At 37.9% G+C, this 27,702-nt stretch overlaps 1 protein-coding gene across 3 annotated transcripts in view; it reads right to left on the reverse strand.

Annotated features, from left to right (window-relative positions):
- The window catches only part of NKAIN3 (sodium/potassium transporting ATPase interacting 3), a 611,969-nt gene that overhangs the window by 261,534 nt on the left and 322,733 nt on the right, over positions 1 to 27,702 (reverse strand). For all 3 annotated transcript variants that reach the window (XM_045455140.1, XM_045455139.1, XM_045455138.1), the window contains exon 3: positions 19,428 to 19,508. In XM_045455140.1, coding sequence (XP_045311096.1) covers positions 19,428 to 19,508 — 81 coding nt within the window. The remainder of the gene's footprint in view (positions 1 to 19,427; positions 19,509 to 27,702) is intronic.

The following is a 27,702-nucleotide window of genomic DNA, read 5'->3' on the forward strand; positions in this document are numbered from 1 at the left end:
ATGCATGCATATACATGCACTATATTTATACATACATACATGTGTGTGTGTGTGTGTGTGTGTGTGTATGTGCGTGTTGAGCTCAACAAATGAGAACACTAAAATACTACGAGTGATGGGGAAAGAACAGAAGATAGTTTTTTTGTTTTTCTTCAACATATTTTTCAGATTTTAAAAAATGTTTATATATTATGTTTATAATTGGCAACAACAAAACAAACCAGCTTAGACCATGACCACCCAGCCAACTCCTACTTCAACACTTCAGACCTTTTCTAATAGGGCGTCAGAAGAAATGGTACATTATTGAAAACCTGGATCTGATATTAAATAAATTATCCTTTCCTACTCTCCAAACTGATGACTCTTATAATTAATGGGCTAATTTAACTGCAAATCTTCAAGTCAGTAATATTAATTAAAAAGAAGACATGTAAATGACCTTCTGAAAAGGACTTATCTCTTAATTTGCCCACAAACGAGCACTTGCCATTACTTCTTAATCAATACCAGGAAGCTGGCTGGAATTAATGCGTGGCTTCTTAGTTTCAGCCACTTTTAAGAGCACTCAGGATCACCACATACAGACTGTTCAAGGCCAACCCTATATTTCCCTTTAATTTACCTGACCTTTCAGGCAGTGAGTGAATTTAAGGCCTTTATAGGCTTGGCCTGAATAACTGGCAACTTTCATTACTTTAATCATTGACCAACAGCTTTGGGAAATGTCAGCCTTTCCTATGCCATTGTTTAATATGTTAATAAGATCATTAACATCTTCTTTTGCTGAGAAATGGACCTGATACATAAAGAAAATGGTAGAAGGTTGGAGGGAGAGGGAGAGGAATAAAACTTCATCTTTATTTCTAGGAGAAAATTGGGGTTCTTTCCTCGCTATCTTTTTTTCTCGCATTAGATGTAGCAAAAATGGTGGCTAGCAGGTTCTAAAACTGATTCTTATAACCAAATGCAGTTGCCTCTTTTGAGGAGATCTGGGTCTCTAGTCAGCACATAAGGTGCGAATCAAGTATAATGTATTGCAAATCATTCCTGGCATCTCTTAAATTGTCCAGAAAAGACCTTGCTAATACACGTTCGTATGTAACACATCCCTGGAACTCTTCTTTTTAAGACCTAACCTTCAATTAATTCACTTTCTTTTTTTCTCAAGAATGTTGTTGATTATATTCTTTTGTACATCTTAATAAGCATTTTACTAGCTTGCCAATAGTAAGGAAGACCCTTAAAACCACTGCCATATTCTTTCAATAGGTCTTTCTGACAGTCATTGGCTGTTTCAGGCTTGAATGCTTCCATTCCCTTGATAATGTAAGTGACCCAGTATGGGAATTGCCAAGTTGAATTCAGCCAAGGTAAGTAAATACTTGCATCAAAGGACTGCACTGTAACGAAGAGGTAAGAGTGAGATAACTCTCCACCACAGCATCATCTTCACATGAAATCACTGGTTATGTACATTATTTTTTAGACATTTATTTATTTTTGAGAGAGAGTGCGAGTGAGGGAGGGGCAGAGACAGAAGGAAGGAGGGCCCAAAGCGGGCTCTGTACTAACAGCAATGAGCCCAATGCGCCCGATGTGGGGCTGCAACTCTGGAGCCATGAGATCGTGACCAGAGCTGAAGTCAGACGTTCAACTGACTGATCCACTCAAATGCCCCAGAAATCACTGGTTACATTTTACTGCTTACATTAGTAGAGGGTTTCTCCAAGTTGGAACTAATGGTCTAATGAACAACATTAGCATCATATCAGGATTTTTTAAAAAATATTTACTTATTTTGAAAGAGAGAGAGACAGGAGAGAGAGAGAGAGAGAGAGAGACCAGGGAAGGGGAAGAGAGAGAGGGAGAGAGAGAGACTCCCAAGCAGGTTCTGTGCTGCCAGCCAGAACCCAACATGGGGCTCCATCCCATGAACCGTGAGATCATGACCTGAGCCAAAATCAAGCATGGGATACTTAACCAACTGTACCCAGATGCACTCATATCAGAATGCTTATTAACTCAAAAGAAACACTGTAGAAAAAGGTGTAAGGATATCTATTTTATTTCTTAGCCATTTTTTAGGAAGGGAAAAAACAATGCAAATTAAGTAAATAAGTGGAAGAAAAAAAAAGAAAAGCTACCACAATAAAATTGTCCTTTGCAAGGGAGGTAATAAGAAGATTACACCTGCTTTCAGACACACCTAGCTGGATGGGACAGTAGTTTTGAACTGGCTCAGCATTATATACCCCTCCTTTCATTGCTTATGGCTGGGCTGGCTGCCAAGGCAGCTCCTGGATCCTGATAAGTCAATTACATGGCTCCAACCCTAAACCTGAATCACATCCCTGAAAACATCCATGAACTGGTGTCAGATATTCTAAGTTGGACTCTCCCTTTAGCCCTCATTTTGTGTGTGTTCACTAGAGGTTTTAACTTCTCAGAGATAGGATTTCCTCACCTGCCTGGTGGGACAGGGGTCACAGCACAGGACTGATGGTGCCACATGGGTTGAGATGCTGTAAATTGCAAAGTTCCGTGTAGATATTACAAGGAGGATAACCAATGAAGACAGCAAGAGGGGCAGCTGATGTTTCAGATCCTAATTACAGGACTCTGAAAATATAATTTCTCAGATAATTCAGAGCCAAAGCCTTTCTGAAATCTGAAAACACAAATGTTGACTTACAGTCTTTGATGACTGAATTCACAAGATTACTAAGCTAAGTCTTCTTATCATTTTATGTTAGGTGGCCCCGGTATCAGCTATTGGAGCAGCATTTTGTTTATTCATATATCTCCCTGGTCTCTGGCTTTCAGGGTGCTGAGAGAAGATAAAACACTCTTTAGTGGTGGGGGAGGAAAAGAACGTATGAGTCCAGCAATAAAAAATCTTTGCTCTTTTTTTTTTCCTTCCATGTCGTGTTTCTCTTACATAACGGTGGCAACTGTCAATAATGGATATGATCTTGGTCTCAGAGACAGCAGCCCAGGATTAAAAAGCACATTTTCCAGCTATCAGTTGTCTGACCAGGAGTAAATTATTTACTGCCTACAATCCTTCCATTTTCTTATCTAAGTCAGGGAAGAGGCCACTTTCTTTGAGAGACGGATGTCAGGATGAAAAGAGCCACCTCTATGAACTTGCTGGGTATGCAGCGGACATCTAACCCTGGCCTGTGTTTCTTCTTGCTTCAAGCCCTTTGCACTCAAAGACGGTGTCTTCCTCACTCTAGCTGAACCTCAGCACCTAGACTCAGTGTCCTTCCAAAAATTCTTTTCTCAATGGGATAGGAATGAAACACACCATGATTAATGTGGTCTAAAAAAAGTATATACTTGATGTTTGTCCATTCCTCACACAGAGCTTCTTTCCTGAGTGATAGGAGTGTCTTTTTTAGGAGACTTTTTTGACCCCATCTGAGTTTACGTTACTGAGGTGCCTGTTAGAGGGTGGGGGTTCTAGACGGCTTTAGGACGGGAGCTGATCATCAGAGGAACCAACCATATGGTTAGAGGTTTGGAACTCTCAGCCCCACTCCCTCTGAAAATTGAGTTCAATCACCACTGGCCAATGATTTAATCAATCGCAGCTACATAATGAAGCTTCCTTAAAAGCTCTTGAACAATCTGGCTCAGGGAGCTTCTGGGTTAGTGAGCACCTCCACACATCTAGGTCAGTAGTGTGGCACACCTGGAGCGGGTATGGAAGCCCCCCAGCCCCCTCCTCACTCCTATACCTTACCCTATTCCTCTCTCCCATGGGGCTGTTCCTGAGCTCTATCCCTTATAATGAACCAAAAATTGTAAGTAAAGTGCTTTCCCGAATTCTAGGAGGGACTATGGGAACCTGTAAGTTTGTTGCTGTGTCTGGGGAAGTGTGAATAGCCTGGGGATCCCATTTGCAGCCGGCCTGTGAAATGAGACAATCTTGGGGCTGAGCCCCAAACTGTGGAGTCTGTGCTAACTATGGGTAGTGCTACAACTGAACTGAATGGTTGGACATCCCATTGGTGTTGGAGAATGAGAGATTTGACTGGTGTCAGGAAAAAAAATCATACAATTAGAAGTTACTGAAGGACCAAAATATAAATGCAGATTTAAGCATAACTGATTCTCACTGAAAGTAGAATTTCATGGTAAGCATATACAACTTGGTAGAAAAAAATATTTTCTAATTGATTCTCAACTTCAAAGGTCTTTCCTTTTTTTTGTTCTTAATGCTAGAGCCTGTCTTTGACAGAGAAAGCAAATACTCCACATCTTGTTTTCGCTGAAGCTTCAGACGTGTGCATTAGAAGAATATTTACTATTAAGCCAAAGATTTTGATTAGAGTCTAAAAACATAGAGAGCTAGGTTGAAGACTCCTCATTTGAATGTTCAAAGATAGACCAGATGGCAAAATATTAGCGTCATTAAATGACGCATTTGGGGGGCAAGCACAATGCAACAAAGAAGGAGCAGGAAACAAAAGGGGAAGAAAAATAAGGAGTGTGAAGTTGAAGAGAAAGGAAAGTAAGAAAGAAAAGGGCTAGCTGAGCATGCGGAGGGAGCAGACATTTTTAAGGCATGGAAAGTGAGCTCTTTATTACAGGAGTCCCCAGCTACATTCTGATTTACTCACTGTTGCTATCTTACCGGTGAGAAAACTATGGCTTCCAGACATCACATGTAGCGGAGACAGAATTTAAAGGTCTCTCATACACCATCTCTGATCCATTGGCAAATTCTGTGAGTTGTGCTTTACAGATGCTTTTCAAACCTGATTACTCTCCCCTTGACCACTGTTATCACCCTAGCCCAAACCACCTTTATTTCTGACCTGGACCACCACAATCATCTCTCTGTTGGTCTTGCTTCCACTCTTGTGTCCTGCACAGCAGTTGCACTGATTTTTGACTCCACGGTTCTACTATGCTCATCCTTCTGTTCGGTTCCCATTACATTAAGACCAAATCCAAATCCTTATCATGGCGGACAAGATTCCCACAGGATCTTGCCACTGCCCAGCTCTCCAGACACATGGCTTGACCTCCTCAATGGCATGCTGGTGACACAACACAGCATCCTGCTGTTTCTTGTGCATGCTGAGCACACTTCCATCGTAGGGACCTGGCATTCCCCCATATGTTTATATGGCTTCTCCCACCACTTGGATCTTTGAACACCATCCATTCCCATTAAGTACTCTCTATCCTCTTATCCTACCCCCGCTTTTTTTCCTTGATAGCACTTAGTACAACATGATATTATATCATGTATTTGTTTGCTTATATATTACATATAAACTATGTGAGAGCAAGTTCCTTTCATCTTCCAGATATGTTCTCAGCAACTACAATAATATCTGGCACAGAGCACATGTTCAATGAATTTGTTAAACAAAAGCGTCAGATTCTAAAGCCGAGAAAAGAAAATGTTTAAGACAGTTGGACTTTTATTTTAAAGGAAATCTCTGAAAGATTATCTCTAAAAAATATGTAGAAAATGAAAAGTTTCCAGTGAGCACTATGCCTTTGGCACATTTATACCAGCATTATTTCTTGCCTTACATACCTGACAAAGTGTTTTGATGACTGTTGTCATGTTTTGTAAAGCCCCTAGAGCTACTTGAAGGAAAATACAATATAAATGCAAACTAATACTAAATCACCTCTCTGGTACTCATAATAAAGTACATGAGGCTTTCGTTGATTTAGTGAAAAATAAAGTGGAGAGTTTCTAAAGGTAAAGAAATAGGTCAAGTCAAGATCATTATAGTCTGATCTAAGCAGCAAGGGGTCTTGGCATGTAAACTTATCACAATTTAGACCTCAGAAATTCACTTCTTGATGGTTTGAACAAAGGTGAAAGCCTTCTGCCTTCATGGCATTCTGTTAGGCTACCACTGTTATTATACTCTAACCTCATCTTTTAGTCAAACAGATAAAATTCTGATTTTGTTGTCTACAATACAGCTACCTCTAAATAAGCCAACATTTCCCCCTTTCTGGAGCATATCCTTTTTACTCCATTGAAAACACTACAGACAAAGAACGGACAATAAAACTATACAATTTAATTGGTTGGACCAATCCAAAGCTAAGATTAAAAGTCACTGGAAACTTTCTGTAATATTTATGAATACATTTTTTACTTTTATGATAAGTTTAAGGAGATTAGATTCCAAATTTACATGACTTAATTATAGATGCTCGTATTACATAAAGAATATTTTGGAAAAGTTGAATGTGACTGTCTATTATTGTTCTAAATCTATGCCTCTAAAACTATCAGGAAAAGGAACACCCACCTGCCTAAAGTGCTTTTCTACTGCCTTAGATAGCAAAACAATAAATTTGCTGAGCCACTTTAGAGCTGTCAGTCTTCAATGTAATGTTTTAAATGTAATCCACTCATATGGACTTTCATTTTATTGATTTTTTAATATTAAAAACAAAACCTCTGGGTAAAGCCAGAGTTGTAGTCTAATATGAATCTCGGTCAATTAAACAGTTCAATTTTTTGGCTTTTATGGTAACTTTCTGGTATTTTGCCTTTACTATGTGACAAAGAAAAGAAAAATTAGTTTATCACAAGTCATCTTTTTTACTCTTTTTAGGAAAAAGATAATGTGGGAAAAAACTTATTAAGGCAAAACACAAGAGCTGTCATCAGTTTGTAAAGGAGCCAGATGGGCAGACAGAGAAAGTAGAAAGAAGAAAAAAGGTATTTGTCTTAGTTTTCAGATTGACTTTATTGCTAACAACGACACACATAGGAAGTTTTGACTTGTCTCTCATATGGGAAGCTAAACTGTTAAAAAAAATGTTACTATTAACATATGTGATTCCAGATTAGGAATTCCAATTACAACTCTGACTTGTAAGGTTTGAGCTTGCTAGGAAACCTGGGAGAATTTGATAAATTAACGTAAACACTGAGAATAAATTTCAAAATATATCAGAAGTCCATTTTTTGGTTTAAAACGCTCCAAAAATGACCAATCATAGGTTATACTTTCCCATGTTTAAACTATGAGACACTATTTCATGAATATTCTTCCTACAGAAGTCATCCTTCAGAATGCTTTAGAGTTGCAAATTCCTCTGGAAGCTAAGCCTACCTTCATTCCACTTTTTTATAAATTCAAATATGAAGAAATTATTGTTACTGACTTAATCCTCAAAAGAAAAAGAGGGGGAAAGAAATTACACTAATAAAAAGGAGATTTTTCTTTAATCAGCTTCTTATGAAGAACTGTAAGGCAGACTTCTGGTACAGTATGAAAGTGATTATACCTCCCAGATGGCACAAGACTAAGGAAATATATGGACAATGATTTCTTCTCCAAGAAATAAAAGCCCATCACCATGCTTTGTCCTGGAATAGTTAGTGCATTAGAGCACTGAGTCATGCAAAGGTGCTTAATGGTTCCCAGAGAAGGTGCATCACCCTCTCTGACAACGCTCATTTGCATACACCTGGTTAATCCCGGCAGGAGGTGTGCATTCAGAGGTCTCCCAGAGCAGAAATGTAGAGATTCTTGGATAAAGGCAGTTCTTTACTAAACTTTATAACCTCATTCCAAACTCCAGTTGTCAGTTAACAGCTTTCAGGATGACATCTTAAATCAAGAAAATGTCACACGTGTACAGTAACTGGCCTAATCTTTTCTGTAAATTGCTGCCTGTGGTTTTCAAAAACATAGTAAATTGCTGGCAATTGACAATGTGTCTCCCTGCATGGCTAACTTCACTTCTGCACGGTTAACAAATCAGTCTTAAATTATTCATCAGATCACCCAATGTCTAGGCTCTTCTGTCATTGATTACGGACCAGTAGCCTGCCTGCCTTTCATACAGAAGAGAAATTCCTACTCCTGGCACATAAGATTAATTTCAAAGAGGAAATAATAATACTTTGTCTCAGCATCTCAGTTAATGGTGAGCACAACTCACCACACACAATCAGCATTTCTGCTTCCTATGCCGTCCTGAGGCAGGACAGAGTATTTTCTCAAACTAACACTTAAAATAGCCTCAATGCCCCCCTTATACTTCCAATATACTGAGGAAGTGTTTTCTCTACTAATTCTATTACAAGGAAGGAATAACATGATATATACGTACAACCCAAAACATCAAATGGACCATGTAGAAATCATGCCATTGTTTATTGCTCTGCAAACGGTGAAATCAACTCTCGAGACAGCTTAACTGAATTGAGTTTTTGTTGCTAAAGTAACAGTAGGGATAGAGTGCTTGTTTCGAAAGGACATCTTAACACCGTGTTTTCTTTCAGCAGCATACATGGGATATTTATCGTTCCTTGAAATACTTTTTGAATCGGTACTGGCTCTAAGCTAAATAGTGCAGTTGTGCTGTGCAACAGTCTTATATTAGAAGACCATGTTTGTCTATTTATGCTCAGGGAAATTAACTCCAGATCATCTCAAAAGGATCCCCAACATGCTGGCTTTTTCTCCTAGCTCTGTCTGCCTGGACAGATATTTCCAGGACACTGGTAGTCATGGTCTGTAACTTGATACCTCACTTGTTTAGAGCATGTCCCTATAAGATCACTTCCCAAAGGTAGTGACCTTGGCTCTGATACATGTAAATCCATGGAGTTGTCTCGCCAATGTCTGCTGGCCAGAAGAGAGGCTGGGAAAAGAGTGTGGGCTGGAGGTGGGCAGGTCGACGCAAATTCATTTTAGGAGATTTTTTAAAAGGTGGCAACTCAAAGCATGTTTCTCACTTATGGTAGGTCAATAACAGCATCTGTATTTGTGAAGGTCAGCGAGGTACTTGTAATGCTGTCCTTCACTAAATGTGTACACTATTCATCCCACCTTCCTTAGGAAACCTCTCCTGATCGCGGTGAAGGATATGTTCCCTGCTCTATGTTTCCTTGTTCTTTTTCCTTCGTTAACATACACTGATTACATTTTCTTATTATTACTCATTTAATGTCTGTCTTACCTCTGATACAGAACATTTCATGAGGGCAAGAACTGAAAATAGCCCTAGTGCCTGGCACAGTACTTTGACCTAAGTGAATACTAAGTAAAATTGGCTATAGAATTCTATGTGATTAGTTAGACATTATTTTCAGCTGTATATATCAAGCCCTAAAACACATTTTCTAATATAAAAGAATTCTGGTCATAGGCATCTCAGGGCTAGTATGAAAACTCCACAGAGTTATTAGGTTCCCAAGTTTCCTTTTTTTCTTTTTATTCTATTTTTCTCCTTCTTGGTTAACATCCGCAGGGTGACCTCATGCTCCAAGATGGCTACCATCACTGTAGTAGCAGAATAATGGCCCTCAAAGACGGCCATGTCCTTATGCTCAGAACCTATGCATATGGTACTTTTCCATGGCCAAAAGGCTTTGCAGATGTGAATGATGTGAAGGACCCTGATATGCTGAGATTAGCCTGTATGATTCAGGTGGGCCCCATCGAATCACATGAGTCCTTAAAAGAGGGGAATTGTTCCTGGCAGCCGAAAATCAGAGAGATGCCAGAGTAGGATTTGGGCTGTCATTGCTGGCTTTGAAGATGGAAGATGGGATGTGGGCAGCCTCTAGATGCGGGAAAAGAGATGGAAAAGATTCTCCCTTAGATCTTCTAGAAAGGAACACAGCCCTGCTGACGTCTTGACTGTATTTTATTTTTTCCTAATTTTAGTGAGATATAATTGACATATAACACTATATACATTTAAAGTGTACAACATGATGATTTGATAGGTGTATACATTGCAAAATGATTGCAATGATAAATTTAGTTAGCATCCATCACCTCACATAATTATAAAATTTTTTTGAGGTGAGAATGTTTAAGATCTATTCTCTCAGCAACTTCAACTGTGCAATACACTACTGTCCATCATATTGTATATAAAATACCAAGAACCTATTTATTTTATAACTGGAAGTTTGTAACTGTTGACCACCTTCACCCATCCCCCCCGCACACACTCACCCCGGACCTCTGGCAACCACCAATCTGATCTCTGTATCTATGAGTTTGGTCTTCTTAGACCCCACATGTAAGTGAGATCATATAGTATTTGTCTTTCTTTGTCTGACTTATTTCACTTAGCACCATGCCCTCAAGGTCCATCCATGTTGTCACAAATGGCAAGACTTCCTTCTTTTTTTCATGGCTGAATAATATTCCAGTGTGTGTATATGTGTGTGTACACACATCAAATACATACATACATATATCACATTCTCTTTAGCCATTCATCTGTTAATGGACACATAGGCTGTTTTCATGTCTTGACATGAGATATAATATTTATACTACTTATTTATATACTGCAATGAACATGGGGATGCAGATATGTCTGACACAGTGATTTCATTTCATTCAGATATATTCCAAAATGTGGAATTGCTGGACCACATAGTTCTATTTTTAGTTTTTTGAGGAACCTCATGTTGTTTTGTACAGTAGCCATCTGACATCTTGATTTTAGCCCAGCGGGACTCATGTAGGATTTCTGACCTACAGAGGAAGCGTAAGATTTGTAGTAAGTGTAAGATTTGTATTCTTTCAAAAAAAATTTTTTTTAATGTTTTTATTTATTTTTGAGAGAGAGAGAGAGCATGAGCAGGGGAGGGGCAGAGAGAGAGGGAGATGCAGAATCTGAAGCAGGCTCCTGGCTCTGAGCTGTCAGCACAGATCCCCACATGGGGCTGGAACTCACAGACCACGAGATCATGACCTGAGCCGAAGTCGGATGCCTAACCAACTAAGCCACCCAGGCGCCCCAGGATTTGTATTCTTTAAATCACTAAGTTTGGGTCTGCTTCTAAACTGAATTAGTTTCTTAGCAGCTTTCCCAGAAGTCCTGATAATTCTTCCACCTATATCTCAGTGGCCAGAACTTACAGGACCACACCTACTCTTACAGACACAAAGAAATGCACTTCTGTCTCAAATGAAAGCCAGGTTTTCCCTGGCTCTTCATCAGAAGAGGAGAGAATAGATAATGGAAGGTAACCAGAAACTTTAGCCACCATTTGTTTAACAAGAGCATAATTAGATGAACACAGTTGAACAACTAGAAAATTAGGAAAATGATATGATTTTCATAGAAGTTGATTTCCCATTTGTCAATTAATTTAACAAATGGATATCCTTCCTTTATCTTTTCAGTTATCTACATTTCCTTCAATTTTTGTCCATCTAATTTTCATCTTAGAAATGGATGCTTTTAAAGTTTCTATACTTTGAGGAAATTAAGAGCTACTGATATTCAGATTCCATAAATAAGAAAGCTTGAGTCAAACCAGCTTCTACAAGAATAAAGTAGAATTACTTCTTTAATGTCTTTTCTTTAGCTTTCTTATTTATTTGAATATGAAATATTCTCTCTGGTTCTTGTAGTAAACTGAAAGTCCCCCAAAGAGCCAACCTTTCAGGTTGTCCAGAGTGCTAGATGCTTCCATGTGCCTATTTTAGCACACAAGAGCACTAAGGATTCCTATCAACACAACTGGATATTGTATTTCACTGTACTTGTTCTTCTTTCTTTTTAAAAATTTTTTAAAAAGTTTTTACCTATTCACTTTGAGAGAGAGAGAGAGATAAAGAGCAAGCTGGGGAGGGGCAGAAAGAGAGGGATAGAAAGAGAATCCCAAGCAGGCTCCACACCGTCAGCACACAGCCTGATGTGGGGGGTGAACTCATGAACCATGAGATCATGAACTGAGCCGAAATCCAGAGTCAGACGCTTAACTGACTGAAACATCCAGGCACCCCACTTCTGTTATTTTTAAGTCAGGAAACAGGCAAAGGGTGATTAATGCTGAGAACTTCCAAAGGGTGTAAGAGATACAGCCTCATCCTTGATTACCAGACACTCGGATGCTGTTTTCTCATGCCCTTGTCATTCTATCTTCCTGTGCCTCTGTTCTACAATCTGTGCAGACAGCCAGTTCTGCCTTATCTTCTGGGCAGTCTTTGCTCCGGAAACTTTTTCTCTGTTCTCCTCTCTGTCAGTCCCCAGAGAGGACAAGGAGGGCTGAAATCGCTCATGCCTCCTGACTCTTTTCCCTGGGCAGGTGCATGCTGCAGCCAACATCCCAGTCAGCCCTGCTGGTGGGCAGACATGACTTGTAAGGACTTTCACACCAAAGGGCATGCCATTACAAGGATTTCTGAATTGTCATTCTGTTAGCACAACCTGGGTCAAGAGAAAGCAAAACATACCTCCCTTCCTACTTCTCATCTTTGACACTAATCTCTTGGCCAATCATTTTTCACATCTTCTTCTATATATCTGGCTTGATTCCCTTATCATTCTGTTCATCTTGTATTCTCAAGCTTATCCTTTCTGAGCCAGGGATCCAGAACTCTTGTGCTATGGCAGCTGGTGGGACAACACTGGGCTTCCAGTGGCTGCCATGACAAATCAATGAACAGATACTTTTAGGGCCATCTGTGTTCAAGACCCGATCAGTCTGAGGCTGCAGACCCATAATTCCTCATACCATCAAAGCACAAGAGAAACTTTCTCTGTGCAAAGAGAACTTTTTAGATATTATTACTGTTATCTGTGATTCCCTCCTCTCACCCCCACAGGCTACATAGGAAACCTTGATACAAAGCATGTAAATGACTTGTCATTGCCTTCATCTGAGAGTGGTGTTGAGCAATTGTTATCGTAGGCTCTTCTGTGTGTATGGGGCCCTTCAGCTTAATGTTCATTGGTTATCATTGGGCTGTGTGGTGCTATTTTATTTTATAAAACTACACCATGGTATATGCTGCTATTCTGGTTTTAAATAGTAAACAAATGCAACTAATCAGGCTCTCTTTTTAATCTTGTGAACACTGCAAATGTCACCTGAAATTCTTCATCACCAAGATTGTATTCTTAATTGACATTTCCTAACAAAGAGATCGTGTCTTCAAAACAAACTAATTAACATCACAGCAAGAAAATCCAAAATCTTAATGGCATTTACTCATGTTCTATTCATTCTATACGTTGTTCTAAAATGGTCTTACGTTCAACTGACTGCATCAAAAATTCTGCAGCAGCTACTTTAAACAGTTGTTAAAAACCTGGCAAAGCATTTGAGTATAAGTTGTAAAAGTGTGGTTTCTTTGCAGCACCAAAATTTTCTTGAAAATAATGGCTACATGGAAATTCAGCAGGCATGGTCAACTCAGAATGGCTTATGTAAGCATTTGCTTAACAAATCACATCTATTGGAATAATTATAGATTTATTAAAAATAAATATCATTTAATCGAATTTCAGAAGAATTAGGCATATTTGAAGATTGTCACATCAGCAGAGGCCACTAGTAAAATCTGGAAACATGAAGGTCAGCATGAGGTCAGCAATCTTTGCAACCTCCACCATCAGCTATAGGTTGGCTATACAAGAAGTTGACTACTTCCTGTCTCCTCTCCCAGAGGGGCAGAGTCACAAGAAGGGAGGAGTGGGGGAGGAGGGGTGCGGTATGTGAAAGCCTTAAGCATGGCCAGTTCTGGTGAGAGGAGAACAGATTTGAATCAGACGTGAGACTAATTTTTAACAACCGAATCTGCTACAGAATCTGTACAGAATATAATAAGGACTGGAAATAGGGTTTGAGACAAAATAGGTGAGAGGGCATTTATTCTAAAGAAATACAACTATTTCCTAATAAAAATCCAATGAGTTGAGACAATAAACTAGATCTACAGGTACCATGTTTACCCTTCTTCAAAAATTGATCTCAGGCATATTTCCCTATAAGAAGAATAAATTATAAAACATAAACAATAGAGATGACAAATTCTGTGTAGTTTTTCAGTTATATTTGCATGGGCCTTGTTCCACATAGCTACTCTAATCATACTGCAATAAACAGAGCTACTGTTGATATAATGATATATTCATCTCCTTTTTAGGAAAAAAAAACCTATTTGAACCCTTACGGAAGGGCATAGGATTATCTCATAAATTTCTGATTACAAACTCCTAACACCACCCACTCTGCAACATTTATTTAGCAGTTTGCTATGGTTTGTATGTGTCATTGGACTCTAACAGAGTGGCAAATTATAAATTTAGAGCAACTGTTTTCAAAATATTCGCATTTGATACAATTTGTGAAAAACGGAATACTAAGTTTAAACGTGGTTATCGTTTTCTTTATGTGGAAATGGAGCCAGAGGGGAAAACAATGATCCTCCCATACAAGGAAGGACACTGAAGATGCTGTTTTAAGAAGTTGTGTTCACTTAGATCAACGTCAAAGGAAAAAGTGTAGTTTAAGTCTTTTGGAATAAGAAATGCATACCTATACTTATGCTGCTTTGCTATTTTTTTTAAAGGACAGAATTGTATTATTTATTAAAAAAGAGTTTAGACATAAAAGATGAACCAGACATAAGGAACCGACCATGAAAATAAACATCTGCAAGTCTTTGAGTCTTTTTAAATTTTTTTTTTCAACGTTTATTTATTTTTGGGACAGAGAGAGGCAGAGCATGAACGGGGGAGGGGCAGAGAGAGAGGGAGACACAGAATCGGAAACAGGCTCCAGGCTCTGAGCCATCAGCCCAGAGCTTGACGCGGGGCTCGAACTCACGGATCGCGAGATCGCGAGATCGCGAGATCGCGAGATCGCGACCTGAGCTGAAGTCGGACACTTAACTGACTGCGCCACCCAGGCGCCCCTATTAATCCTTAATAACAGGGCAGATATCCCCCACCGCTTCCACATCCCCCTGGCCAATATTACAGACAAAAACATTCTTTTGGGATAGCAGGGTAAGTATGTAACAATATATTAATTCAGATCCTGAAATATTTTGTTATTCTAGTGAGCTGAGAGAGTTTATGCATTTTCCCAAAGTGTTTCATTGATATAGATATGACATTCACTTCCTGATGTACCAAACAGGATATACCATTCTGGCAGTTCCAAATGTAGACATAATTTTGCTGGGTTTCTAGGATTCTATTGTATCATTTGCTGCCACATTATTCTCAAATAAAGATATTTCGTGCCCTAGCTTCACCCCTCTGTAAACATCGTATTTCAAGATTCGTTTTGCAAAATGTCCAGGTAGGAAGAGATCATGAAAAGGAAAAGATAAATGTAAGTTTAATATTCATTGCTAGATTCAGTATGTTGTATTTGCTTAAGTACAAAAGAAATATACTGTACATCACTGATTTAGTTTGAAACTGTCATCAGTTAGTTTGAAACTGCCAGAAGAAAAAGAATTCTTTGAGACAACAATATTTTGGCTGTTTATAAAAAATAATGGATAGATTGTAAGCAGGCACAGGAAAGTGAAGTTCTGTTTCCTAAGCAATTGCTCCTGTACCTAACTCTGAATTGACTCTAAAAGTTTTCTACTTGAAAGTGCCTGTCCAAAGCCAAAGTTAGTGGAAGAATTCAACCTTGAAGGAAAATGAATCTTGGGCAAGAAAGAGAATTTTTCCAGTAAGCACAGAAGAACAATTCAGGCTAGGTAATAAGAGTGAGCCTTGAAAAGAAGAATTATCTCATTGATCTTGCCTGGCTGCTCAGGTGAAATATTCAGTGGAAGAATCTCACAAAAGAAGAGGACGCTTATGAGCGAATGGTGACAATTTAAGTAAAAAAAAAAAATAATACAAAGTGTGCTATTACTGCCATTTGGGGAAATGGTTTAAATTTCCTTAAGAATCAAAACACCTACACATCAGGTCATGATGGAAAAAGTGTAGTCATTAGAACACGATATAGAGAAACAAATGAAGGTAGGTTTTCCTTCTATGTGAAGGCAATATAAAGCATCTACACAGAGTAAAAATCAGTAAAGTTTAGGCTCTCTCTCTCTTCCATGCCCTGTTTATAAGTTTTTGAAAGGCCCTTGATCAAAGCACATGATTAATAAGATAAATCTTCATATAATTTGTTTATATTCATTTTATGTCTAAATTATGCCAATTATACACATTCTGAATTTTATGAGAATGGGACCCACTCAAAATTCGCTAGGATCACTTACACATTTGAGAAGAGTTGAATAAAAGAAATATTAGCTGAAAGTTTGTACAATTTGGAGTAATCCAAAATCTGGCATAAGACATCAGCGTAAACTCCTTTGGAATTACAAAGAAAGTACAACCTGAGTTCTCAACATAACTTATTTTTTAGTCTCTTTAAATGTAGCAAATGAGTTGAGTTTTAATATTTATATTCTGAATGTATTCCTAGGGTGGAAAAAATGATTTCAAGTCTTGCAACTTCCAAAGAAGCAGCAATAACTTATTAATTGTGCCCTGGGTGATCTTAAAGTATGGCAGAAAAACAGCCGTGGAGACTTCCAAAGATACATAAAGTTCTCCTAGGGGGAACAGTAGGGACACAGGGAGAATCTAGCTGCAGAAGTATTTCAAAAAAGCCATTTACGTGTTGAAGGAAAGGATTTAATCAATAGTGTTACAGCTGTGAAGCTAATATGCAGGTCAGAAGTCCCACCACAAGGGACTGGTACATATTTTGTAAACAAGTCATTCAGTCCTACATTTTCTCCCCTTCACAGCTCCTCACATAGTAATAATATGTCCCTAAGGTTTCAGGATGAGAATCAGGATGTCTGCTAATTTCTTCAATAATAATAAACATGATGTTGATGGCAATTATGAGAACGACTATTTACAGAAACCTCATTCTATGCCAAGATCCTAAGTCCTTTATATGTATTATCTTATTTAAAGTAAAAACAGTGCTGTGGTTTTCCTCAAAAGGAAACCGAAGCTCCAGGAGATTATGTAAACGCAGACCCACAATCATCCCTGACCTCACCATACATGTATGCATTCCCTGTAAACAATACATCCATTTCCTTCAAGTTCTGGAAGATCTGAGGAGAATCAGGACCCTCAAGACCAGTGACAAACACATGATCCAGAGCCGGTTGGCAGATGGAGTGAAAAGGAAAGGAATGTCTGAATGCTGGAATCAAGAATCATAACAGGCCAGATGGATGACGGTTCATGCCCACAATAACGTGCACTAGTAGTTAATGAGAATGGCTAGGTGGTTCCTGTCACTGGAATAACACCGGGTAGAGATATTGTGGAAATTCATCTGAATCCAGTTTTGGGGAAAAGATTCCTTATTTTAGAGTGGATATTTTTGGGGAAAAATCAAGGTGAAAGAAGACCTCTATTTAATCTATCCCAGTGAGTAATGCCACGAAACGCCTTCATGAACTAGCAAGAAATGGAGAGCTCTAGAAAGTATATACCAGCACACAGGGACAAGAAATTTCTTATAAAAACTGGAGTCCAATCTGGAAGGGTAGCAGTGGTGCTTGCGTTTCTCAAGGGTCCTTAACTCGTCTCTATTTTTCAGGATAGATGTTCTACAGATTGCAACGGAGGCTAAACTGTGGCTAACTAGGGAAGTGTTACCAGCCTTTGAAGCAGTTAATAGAAGGAGAACAACAGAAAATCTTTAGGATGTTCATTTTGGAGTCATCTATCCTTCTAACGACCTAGGATACTTGGTTGACTGCCTAAGGCCATTTGAATGGGTAATAAAATGAGTGACCGGGACTAGTACATACATCGCTTTTAACCTTGCACCCGAAGAAATGAGAAAGAAAAAAACCCTGACAGGCATACTGATATTAGAAACGCAGTCACAAAAAGCAGTTCACAAAAGTAACCTTGAACAGAGGAGCGAAAACACACTTGTATGGAACAAACAGGTGCTAATATTATCTTTTTATCAATTCATAGCGTTGTTTTGAAGCTTACCTGAGTTACCATAAATGATGAGCTTAAAACAATGCTCAATTGGCAGAGCTGGTCCTATTTTTATGTGTGACAGAGACTTAGCATGGTTAAATGATTTGCCTAAGGGCCCATAGTTAATAATTGTTAAAGACAAGAGTTGAATGAAAGACTTAGGATTTAAAATTCAGTTTTCTTTTAGCACATCATGACACCAATTCCATAAGACACATTTCTTCTGGTCTATTTTTTCCCCTCAAAAATCAGTTTATATGGAAGCAAACAGAAGGGAAGTACTACCCGCTAATGATTTAAATAGACCAAATTATAAGATACAAAATGCCATGGTTGGAAAAATGCTCTGCTTACCTTATTATTCACAATTATTATATTCATAAAATTTGCATTTTAAAATTACTTTATAATCTGCATGCTATAGAAGATAACTGGGCACTGATTTAAATACTTTTTTCTGTCTTAAAAATTAGAGGTAAAATGTGATTAATGGCACAAATATTAAAGGTAGATGCTTGTGCATTTGTATAAAAGTCAGTATTAGAAATGTCACTTCTGGCTCCCGAATACATTTGCCAATGTGAGAAAATGATGACAAGTTCTAATTATAAGGTTATCACAGTGTATGTAGAATAAAGACTAACCACTTCTGGAGGTTCCAGGGGAAAACCCTTCAGGGTAACAAAATTCTTTGTTACCATATGGATCTTCAGTGGAGCCTGACAACTTTAAGAGTCTGCTGGTCAGTGCAAATTTTCTAAGATCTAAAACCACAAATGCTGGTAGAAGACCATTATGTTATTCATAAGATTTCAAACTATGATATAATAGAACAAGTTAATAGAGTTGATAATGAGAAATTGAAAAAAAAAATACAGCTTTCTCATTCTCTTTGTATTTATACGGTTACATTTCCTCTCTATGATTTCTACAAGTAAAAATTGTTCTGGTTTATGAAACACATGTTTGAGAAACACAGCTAGAAGCTTCACCCAAGATGCTCTTCCATTTGGATGGCAATCAAAAGATGTTTCTGTAGGAGTCATAGTGAAAAATGTCTGCTCGATTGACACTAGTGGTATACAGAAATAACATTGGTATCATGTTGCATCGAGACAGCTCTCTTCTACTTAACCAGAATTTCAAGACATGTTTAGTAGTTAGGAAATGTATCCTCCACTTGACATGTAAGGATTTTAGCCTTTGTCAAACTTTTTTTTCCCCACAATCAATATTCAAGCAAAGATAGCAGCTTGCTATTCATATCTGTTACGTCAACCTTTTCATCAATCCCCCCCTTTCCACTTTAAATGCAAGAATGTTCAAAAACATTGTTCAATTAACATTTGGGGCTTTTGTCACCATGACATTAGGCCTTTTTCAACAGGACATGAGGATACACTAGAAGCTGGGTTCTACCACAGCTTAACAGACCAAACCAGAAAGCTACAGTTGTGGAGTTTCATTAAATTAACACGCTTCTAAGATCACTCTTTCCTGATCAGTATCCAAACTGATTTTTGATTAGTATTCCATTTGTAATGTTACTCTGATTTCTCTCTCTCTCTCTCTTGATATATAGATATACATATACATATATATGATCATAATAATTATTTATTAGTGTTTTCTTTTTAAAGTGTACTTTAAAAGCATGATAAACTTACCTTAGAGAGCCCACCTACTTCCAAATAAAAGCAGATAATGAACACATTCCAGGTGACCCAGAGGGCAGTCCAAACTGTGTACTAGAGAGAAAGGGGGCAGGGGGAGAAAGAGAAAAAAATGTAGAGATGAAAGGCATGTATACTAAATAAATCAATAATAAAAATGTCAATAAGTCTAAGTCTTCTGGGAAGAAGCAGGGCGTGCTCAGAAAAGAGTACTCCTTATGAGGTCCCCTAAGATCTAGAAATTAAAAATCCAATAGTTTCTACGGCTTTCAGTATATGCCAATAAGGCTAGATTTATTTTTACAGTGCTCTGCTGGCCTGCAGATAAAGTTAAATCCAAGAGCTGACTTGATTTCTGTTTTCTGAGTATTAGCTTTTCCAGGGAATACAATTATGCAAATTTTCTGTGGGTTATCTATCTATCTTTTAGTTATAATATTAACCTGTCAAATTTTTAGGAATGTTAGTCAAAACTCAGCACTTACATACCCCTGAATGAAGAGCATGTTTGAAAATGGATGTAGGGAGTAAAATGAACACACTTTCCTGTTGAACTATTTTAGTATGAGTAGCGCGTCTGTGCCTCCAACACAATTATGTTAAATATGACCGTTAAAATATTTTTTAAAAACCCCAAAATTAATAAATATGGTTAAGAATGAGCAAATAAACAACAGATTTCCATAATAGGAAAATACCTTCCAATCACATCCAACAAACTCTAAACATGCTTGCCTTACTGACTAATTGGTTTTATCAATGTATTATGTATTAAGAAATGCCTTCCCTGAGAGTACTGGTGAGTCTGAATTAAGGTAGCCTTAGATCAAGACTCATCAGTGCAGAGGGTCTTAGGGTACAAACCACCTGGTTACTGATGAAGAAACTGAAATCTAGAATTGACATAGAATTAGCTTGGATGACTGAGGATGGAATTTACCGTGGGAACACAACACAATGCTTTTCTCATTCATTCAAAAACCTATACATTGTTAATTCCTTCAGTCGACATACTGATTAAGTTATTGCTTTCTACAGTGATTTTAATCATCCCATGCTATTGTCAAATGAAAATAAATATTGAAATCACCTAAGTAACTTATTCTATGCTGTGTCAAGTAACACAATTATGAAGATTAAACACTGTGTAAAATAGCCACGCTCCTATTAGAAACCTTATCAGAAGCCTGTCACTACTGGCAAAATTTAATTTATATTTTGTGTCTGTCATTTATGATTTTTAAAAGGCTTTCAAAATAATCTCACGTAGTTGTGTAGCTTTCTAATTGGATACATTTGATGTCACATCCCATACATCTTTTTTTCTTTCTGGAGAGGAGGTTTTTTGTTGTTGTTGTTTGTTTGTTTTAAGAATAATACAATTATAATTATGAGTTAAGGGGGTCCAAAACCACTGAAAATTTAGAGAAGGTGGCAAATATGTTCAAATATTAACACAAATTAAAATATGTAGTGAGGCTTTTAGCATTTGTAGATATTGTTGATGCTGACAATATCTTCTGTTCATAAAGTCTTCCAGTATGAATGACTTTAGACAGTTTTAAAAATGTGCCAAGTACATTGAAATACACTTTTAAAAACCGCAAAAATAGTTCCATGACTATTGAAAATAGCTAAACTTCATCCTCAATGTATATTTTTTGCAAACTGATCAAGTCACAATAACCTTAACAAATTTCAAAGCTGTTGCTAATTTAAGATGGTCACTGGTATCTACATTTTTCATTCTAAATTAATCTAATTATGAGTCAATTAGAATGAGAGAGCAGTGCGAACCACTAAGTCATGAGAAAAAAGCCAATGATACAAAGGTTAAGGAAAGGGCATAAAAGAAAGTAAGGCTAACATAAGGAAATAAACAAAATTAACTGCAAAACCATATGATTCTTAATTATTAGGAAGGCAAACTTAAGCCCATAAGTATTCTTTTAGAAAAGACAATCCACCCATAGTTATAACGAATGCATAATAAAACCAATCTACTTTAACATCACGGCACAAACTCAGTGACAGAACTGTATTCAGGACCTCTCACAAGTTGTACCACTGATGTCATTTGTGAACTCTCAAAGATAAAATTACCAGGCTGAGTAGGCTCCAAGTGTCTGCTGCTAAATTCCCTAACAATAACATGAGTTATTATTCTGCTGCTTTCTACGTTCCTGGTACTGTGTTAAGCACTTTCTATGTTCCTGGTACTACGCTAAGCACTTGATACAGATCACGTTATTCAGTCATCACACTAAACCAAGGAAGAGAGTAATCTTTTGATCACCTACTTAGTCACATAATTGGGAGAGGAACTCTCACAGTCTGACTCCAGAGCTGAGCTAAGTATTACATGATAGGTTTCATTTCAAAAGGGTTTTAGGAAAAGGACTACGGAATAATTTGCAAGTTAACACTTCACCAAATTTTGCAACTTATGAAATGACCAGTTCACCAAATTATCGGTTTTCTAAAAATTTATGTCATTTATATATATGACATATATATATATATATATATATATATATATATATATATATATATGAGGCCACTGGCAATGTTTTTGAATAACAATTTCTTTTGTATTTTGCAACTGATGTGTTACATGTGATACGAAGTTCATGGTTTTTAAAAACAATATTGTAAGCGTCTTTCTTCTAATATATTGGTTTGTTGACAACAAAGATTGTTTGTATGACTGAACGTTGGACTGTTATGAGATGAAAACTACATATCTCAAGTCCAAGATGCAAGTCCGTACATAGAGATAAAGAGAAAGAAGTTTCTAGCAATACAAACATATCCATAGGCATTTACCTAGGCAGGAAGTATTAGGACAACATATGTATTCTTTTTGACATAGGTTATTTTATTTACAATCAATGCAAACAGGAATAAAGAAAAGATAAGACTCCATTTTTAAGAAATACCTTTTGGTTATCATGAAGTATGCCCATATTCTCACATCCAGACACATATACTTGCAGTATAGAAACCACTTCCCAATATATAAAAAATTACTCTGTATAATTATCTACCTATTTATTTGTTATACTTTGCTTATGTTCGCTGCATATATTAAAAAAAAATTTTTAACGTTTGGTTTATTTTTGAGAGAGACAGAGTACAAGTAGGGATGGGCAGAGAGAGAGGGAGACACAGAATCTGAAGCAGGATCCAGGCTCTGAGCTGTTAAAACAGAGCCCGATGTGAGGCTTGAACTCGTGAACCGCGAGATCATGACCTGAGTCGAAGTCAGATGTTTAACCCACTGAGCCACCCAGGCGCCCCAGGGTACATATATTTTAAATCCTAATTTACATATTCAAAGACTGTAGGATGAAAAAAATGTCCATCTATTCTAAGTAGTAGCCTGGATATTTCAAGGTTTTACAAAGATATTTCAGTGTTTTTTGCTTGAAATGAATTTTGGAAGTCTTGCAGCCTATTTCTTCCTCATTGAGCAATTAGTTTATGACATAAGTTATTTTTACTTCCTGAGCTTGTTTTCCAATTGACAGAAAGGTCATTTATTCATTCATTCACATGTGTATCTGTGTATAATACTGTATCAGATACAGTATTATGTACAATATGTTAGACTAATAATTTAAAAAAAAAAGGTTTCTTGTGAACTCATTGCTCTAACACTTTCTAGAGTTTAGTATTCATTTCCAGAAGAACTTTAAGAGAGTTATGTGCTATCTCTTCATTTTAATGGCTAAAAAAGCAGAGTGAAAGCCAAAAAAAAAAAAAAAAAAAAGAAAGAAAAAAAGAAATATTAACAGCTCAATCATTTACTAAGCACTTACTCTGTGTTAGGTTATGTTAAGCAAGTCACATCCATTACATAATGTAATTCTTAAAGACAACCTGAGTCAGACTTTTACATATGAAGTTAACTATGGTACAAATAATGGAAATAAATGTCCCAAGGCTTCACAGTGGAGGAGATTGGTGAAGGAGATTTAATATAGGACCAACTAAAAGGAAAATTGACACTCTTTTTTTTTAATGTTTATTTATTTATTTACTTTGAGAGAGAGAGAGAGAGAGAGTGTGCACAGGGGAAGTGCAGAGAGAGACAAGAGAGAATTCCAAGCAGGCTCCACACTGGGAGCGCAGAGCCTGATACAGGGCTTGAACTCATGAACTCTTGAGGTCAATGACCTGAGCTGAAATCAAGATGCTTACGTGACTGAGTCACCCAGGCGCCCCAGAAAATTAACACTCTCAACTGTTATGCTGAGTAGTAGCTCAGGAAGGAGGTTTATGATGACATAGCAGGAAAATTTTAATATAACAATTCAAATTACACAAGTTTCTATTGCACAAAAGTCCCATAACTAAACTGTGGATTTAGCAAATTAACTTGGCTTCCTTTCTAATTTTTAAAAGCAGTTTTGAGGTAATTTCCAAAGTTAGTATTTACTCAAAAACTTAAATTAACTAATGCTTTTGTACTTCAATTAATTTAGAACTGCTTGATTAAATTACTGCCCATGAAATAATAAAGGTTTAAAAAATTGTAGGGAAGATTCTCATTTTGGAATTTCTATGTAAGGTTTTAGAATATTTTATATAGGAATAAACAGGAGGAAACAGCTGATTCCAGAACAATATGCTTTCTGCTTCATTGTCTAGGGTCAAAGAAACACAAAAGGTACATTCAAACCCTAGAACTGACCTTGGTATCCACTAATTATATATAGATACATAGATATAGATATAGATATAGATATAGATATAGATATAGATATAGATATATAGAGATAGATGATAGATAGATAGATAGATAGATAGATAGATAGATATCACACCTTGCTGTGGAGCTTCCTCAAATACAGTGGCAGGAGTCCATAACATTATATTTCTTTTTTTTTTTTTTTTTTTTAATTTTTTTTTTTCAACGTTTATTTATTTTTGGGACAGAGAGAGACAGAGCATGAATGGGGGAGGGGCAGAGAGAGAGGGAGACACAGAATCGGAAACAGGCTCCAGGCTCTGAGCCATCAGCCCAGAGCCTGACGCGGGGCTCGAACTCACGGACCGCGAGATCGTGACCTGGCTGAAGTCAGACGCTTAACCGACTGCGCCACCCAGGCGCCCCCATAACATTATATTTCTTAGAGAAAAATAAGATGAGGAGTAAGTCAGCTAATGGTAGGTGCAGGCAGAGCAGCATATATCATTTTATCATGTAAATCCTCAGCTAAGCTCAGATTGAGATCAACAAGGCAGGAAAGGCCAGTTTCTCTTATTGAACTGTTGTTGGTGTGTTCTGAGATAAGAAATCAACATCAAGTCCATCCTATGAAATAATTTCACGTAATAACTTTTGATTCATTTATCAATTGTTCATTACAGTATTAAACATATTTAAAAAAATATTTAGAAAGAGAGAGAAGGGCAGGGCAGAGGGAGAAAGAAAGAGAACTTCTGTTTTTGATGTTTATTTTTGAGAGAGAGCATGAGCCCTGGAGGGGCAGAGAGAGAGACACACACACAGAATCCGAAGCAGGCTCCAGGCTCCATGCTGTCAGCACAGAGCCCAATGTGGGGCTTGAACTCACGAGCTGTGAGATCATGATCTGAGCTGATATCAAATTCTTAATCGACTGACCCACCCAGGTACCCCATATAGAGAGAGGAGCCTGACACAGGGCTCGATCCCAGGCCAGAGCAGACCAGAGGAGAAATCGAGAGTTTGAAGCTTAACCAACTGAGCTACCCAGTTGCCCCAACTATTAAGCATCTTTAAAGCCTCATGTATACCAGGATAGACCTAGAGCACAGCAATGGATAGGAACAATGGGCATGCCAGGAGAACACTGTTGAATGGAATAAGATGGGCCTGGAAGCAAGGGTTGTAGCTGTGCAGTGTACAAGGGTGGAAAGTGTCACTAGGATCCATGAGAGCACAGGAGGAGGCATTTATCCTGGAGTGGGATGCTCAGGCAAGGCTCCTAAGAGGTGACCATTTGGTGGAAGCACTATTTAGAGTTTTCCAAGAGGGTAAGGGGACTAGGGCATTCCAGGTAGAAAGTACAGAGTGTGCAAACAGAGGAGGCAAGAAACAGCATGTGGTCTTTGGAAAACACAATCATTAAGCATGGCTAGTGCGAGGTGGGGGAGTGGGGCATAAGCAAAGGAGCAGTTTTAATGAGTTTTGAGTTCCATTCGCGGAAGTTAGAAGTTTGCCTATAGACGTTGGAGAGTTTGTTTTGTATGGTCCTTGACCATAACCATTTTCATAAGCACGATTAATTCTTTCAATTCTTTAAATTCTTTGATTCTTTGATGTCAGAAATGGTAGTAACTTACCATCTGTGTTTCAGTGTTCCAAAAATTTTAGTTTGAAATGGATTAAACTTAGTTGGCATTACTGGTGTTTGTTTTGGCCAATAAAGGGGGCTAATACTAAGAATACTGCAGGTGAGTTTGAGAGAAAATCTCCCACAATCAAAAACTCTTTCCGTGCTGAGTGAAAAATGTGTGTGAATTTCTGATCCAGGATTCCTCTCACTGCCGCTGAAAAGTTGGGGCCTCTCGAGACACACCTGTGTACCTCTGTGACATATGCCAGATTTATTTTCTGGCTTTTTCAGAATTAACCCCGGACCACCAGTGGTAGATTCGAATCAAAGCATTCATGGGAACAACTCGGGGACGAATCGCCTGTGGCGTAATGAAGATAACATGGCGTAGCCACCCTCCCAGTAACAATATGATCTTCCCATTGAAGGCACTTTTTTTTGAACAGAGTTTCTATGTTTGTGGATTAATGATTCCTTTTTAAAAATTGTTTATATATTTATTTTGAGAGACAGAGAGAGAGCACAAGCAAGGGAGGGGCAGAGGGAGAGAGAGAATCACAAGCAGGCTCCACACTGCCTGTGCAGAGCCCAATGTGGGACCTGATCTCACACACTGTGAGATCGTGACCAGAGCCACAACCAAGAGTCAGAACCACCCAGTAACCCTGGATTGACGATTCTTCAGGCACTTCTTCCAAATGGACGATTTATACCCATGTTAAAACAAGAGGTAATCTGGAATCCCACACAGGTAATAATATTCTGCGATCAGCTGAGGTGGTAGGGCAGGATGAATTTCAATGTCAAAATTTATACTGACAATGGCACCGTATCGTCTGGAATATGGTGGTGACGCAAAGCAAAGCATCATGATGATCATGATAAAGCAACTTCACAAACCTAACTATAACAGAGGTGAGGCAGATACACATTCACTTCTGCCACTTACTATGTGGGTTCCTGGGGTAGGTCACTTAACCTTCCTTAACTCTTTTCTTGTCTGTAAAATTGGGGATGCTAATAAATGCCCATAGGATATGTGTGAAAATTAAATCCAATGATATCTTTGGCACAGAAGGCTTTCCCACCAATTCATTACTTTCTTTCTCTCCTAAGACGACGACAACAACAACAACAACAACAACAACATCAACAACAACAAAAATCATAGAAATTTGATTGGCATATGCATTAAAAGAGAAAATCAACACAAGCAAAAACATGCATTGTTTTTCTTGGAAGATTCTTTTTTTACTTTTTTATGTTTTAATTTAATTTTTTATTTTTTTAATTTACATCCAAATTAGTTAGCATATAGTGCAACAATGATTTCAGGAGTAGATTCCTTAGTGCCCCTTACCCATTTAGCCCATCCCCCCTCCCTCAACCCCTCCAGCAACCCTCAGTTTGTTCTTCATATTTATGAGTCTCTTCTGTTTTGTCCTCCTCCCTGTTTTTATATTATTTTTGTTTCCCTTCCCTTATGTTCATCAGTTTTGTCTCTTAAAGTCCTCATATGAGTGAAGTCATATGACTTTTGTCTTTCTTTGACTAATTTCACTTAGCATAATACCCTCCAGTTCCATCCACGTAGTTGCAAATGGTAGCATTTCATTTGACTGCCAAGTAATACTCCATTGTATATATATATACCACACCTTCTTTATCCATTCATCCACCGATGGACATTTGGGCTCTTTCCATCCTTTGGCTATTGTTGATAGTGCTGCTATAAACATTGGGGTGCACGTGTCCCTTCGAAACAGCACACCTGTATCCCGTGGATAAATGCCTAGTAGTGCAATGGCTGGGTCGTAGGGTAGTTCTATTTTTAGTTTTTTGAGGAACCTCCATACTGTTTTACAGAGTGGCTGCACCAGCTTGCATTCCCATCTTGAAGATTCTTAAAGATCTAAATCTGTCTCCTTCTATGCACAAGAGGG

Source organism: Leopardus geoffroyi, chromosome C3 (genome assembly GCF_018350155.1).
Source record: "Leopardus geoffroyi isolate Oge1 chromosome C3, O.geoffroyi_Oge1_pat1.0, whole genome shotgun sequence".
NCBI lineage: Eukaryota > Metazoa > Chordata > Mammalia > Carnivora > Felidae > Leopardus > Leopardus geoffroyi.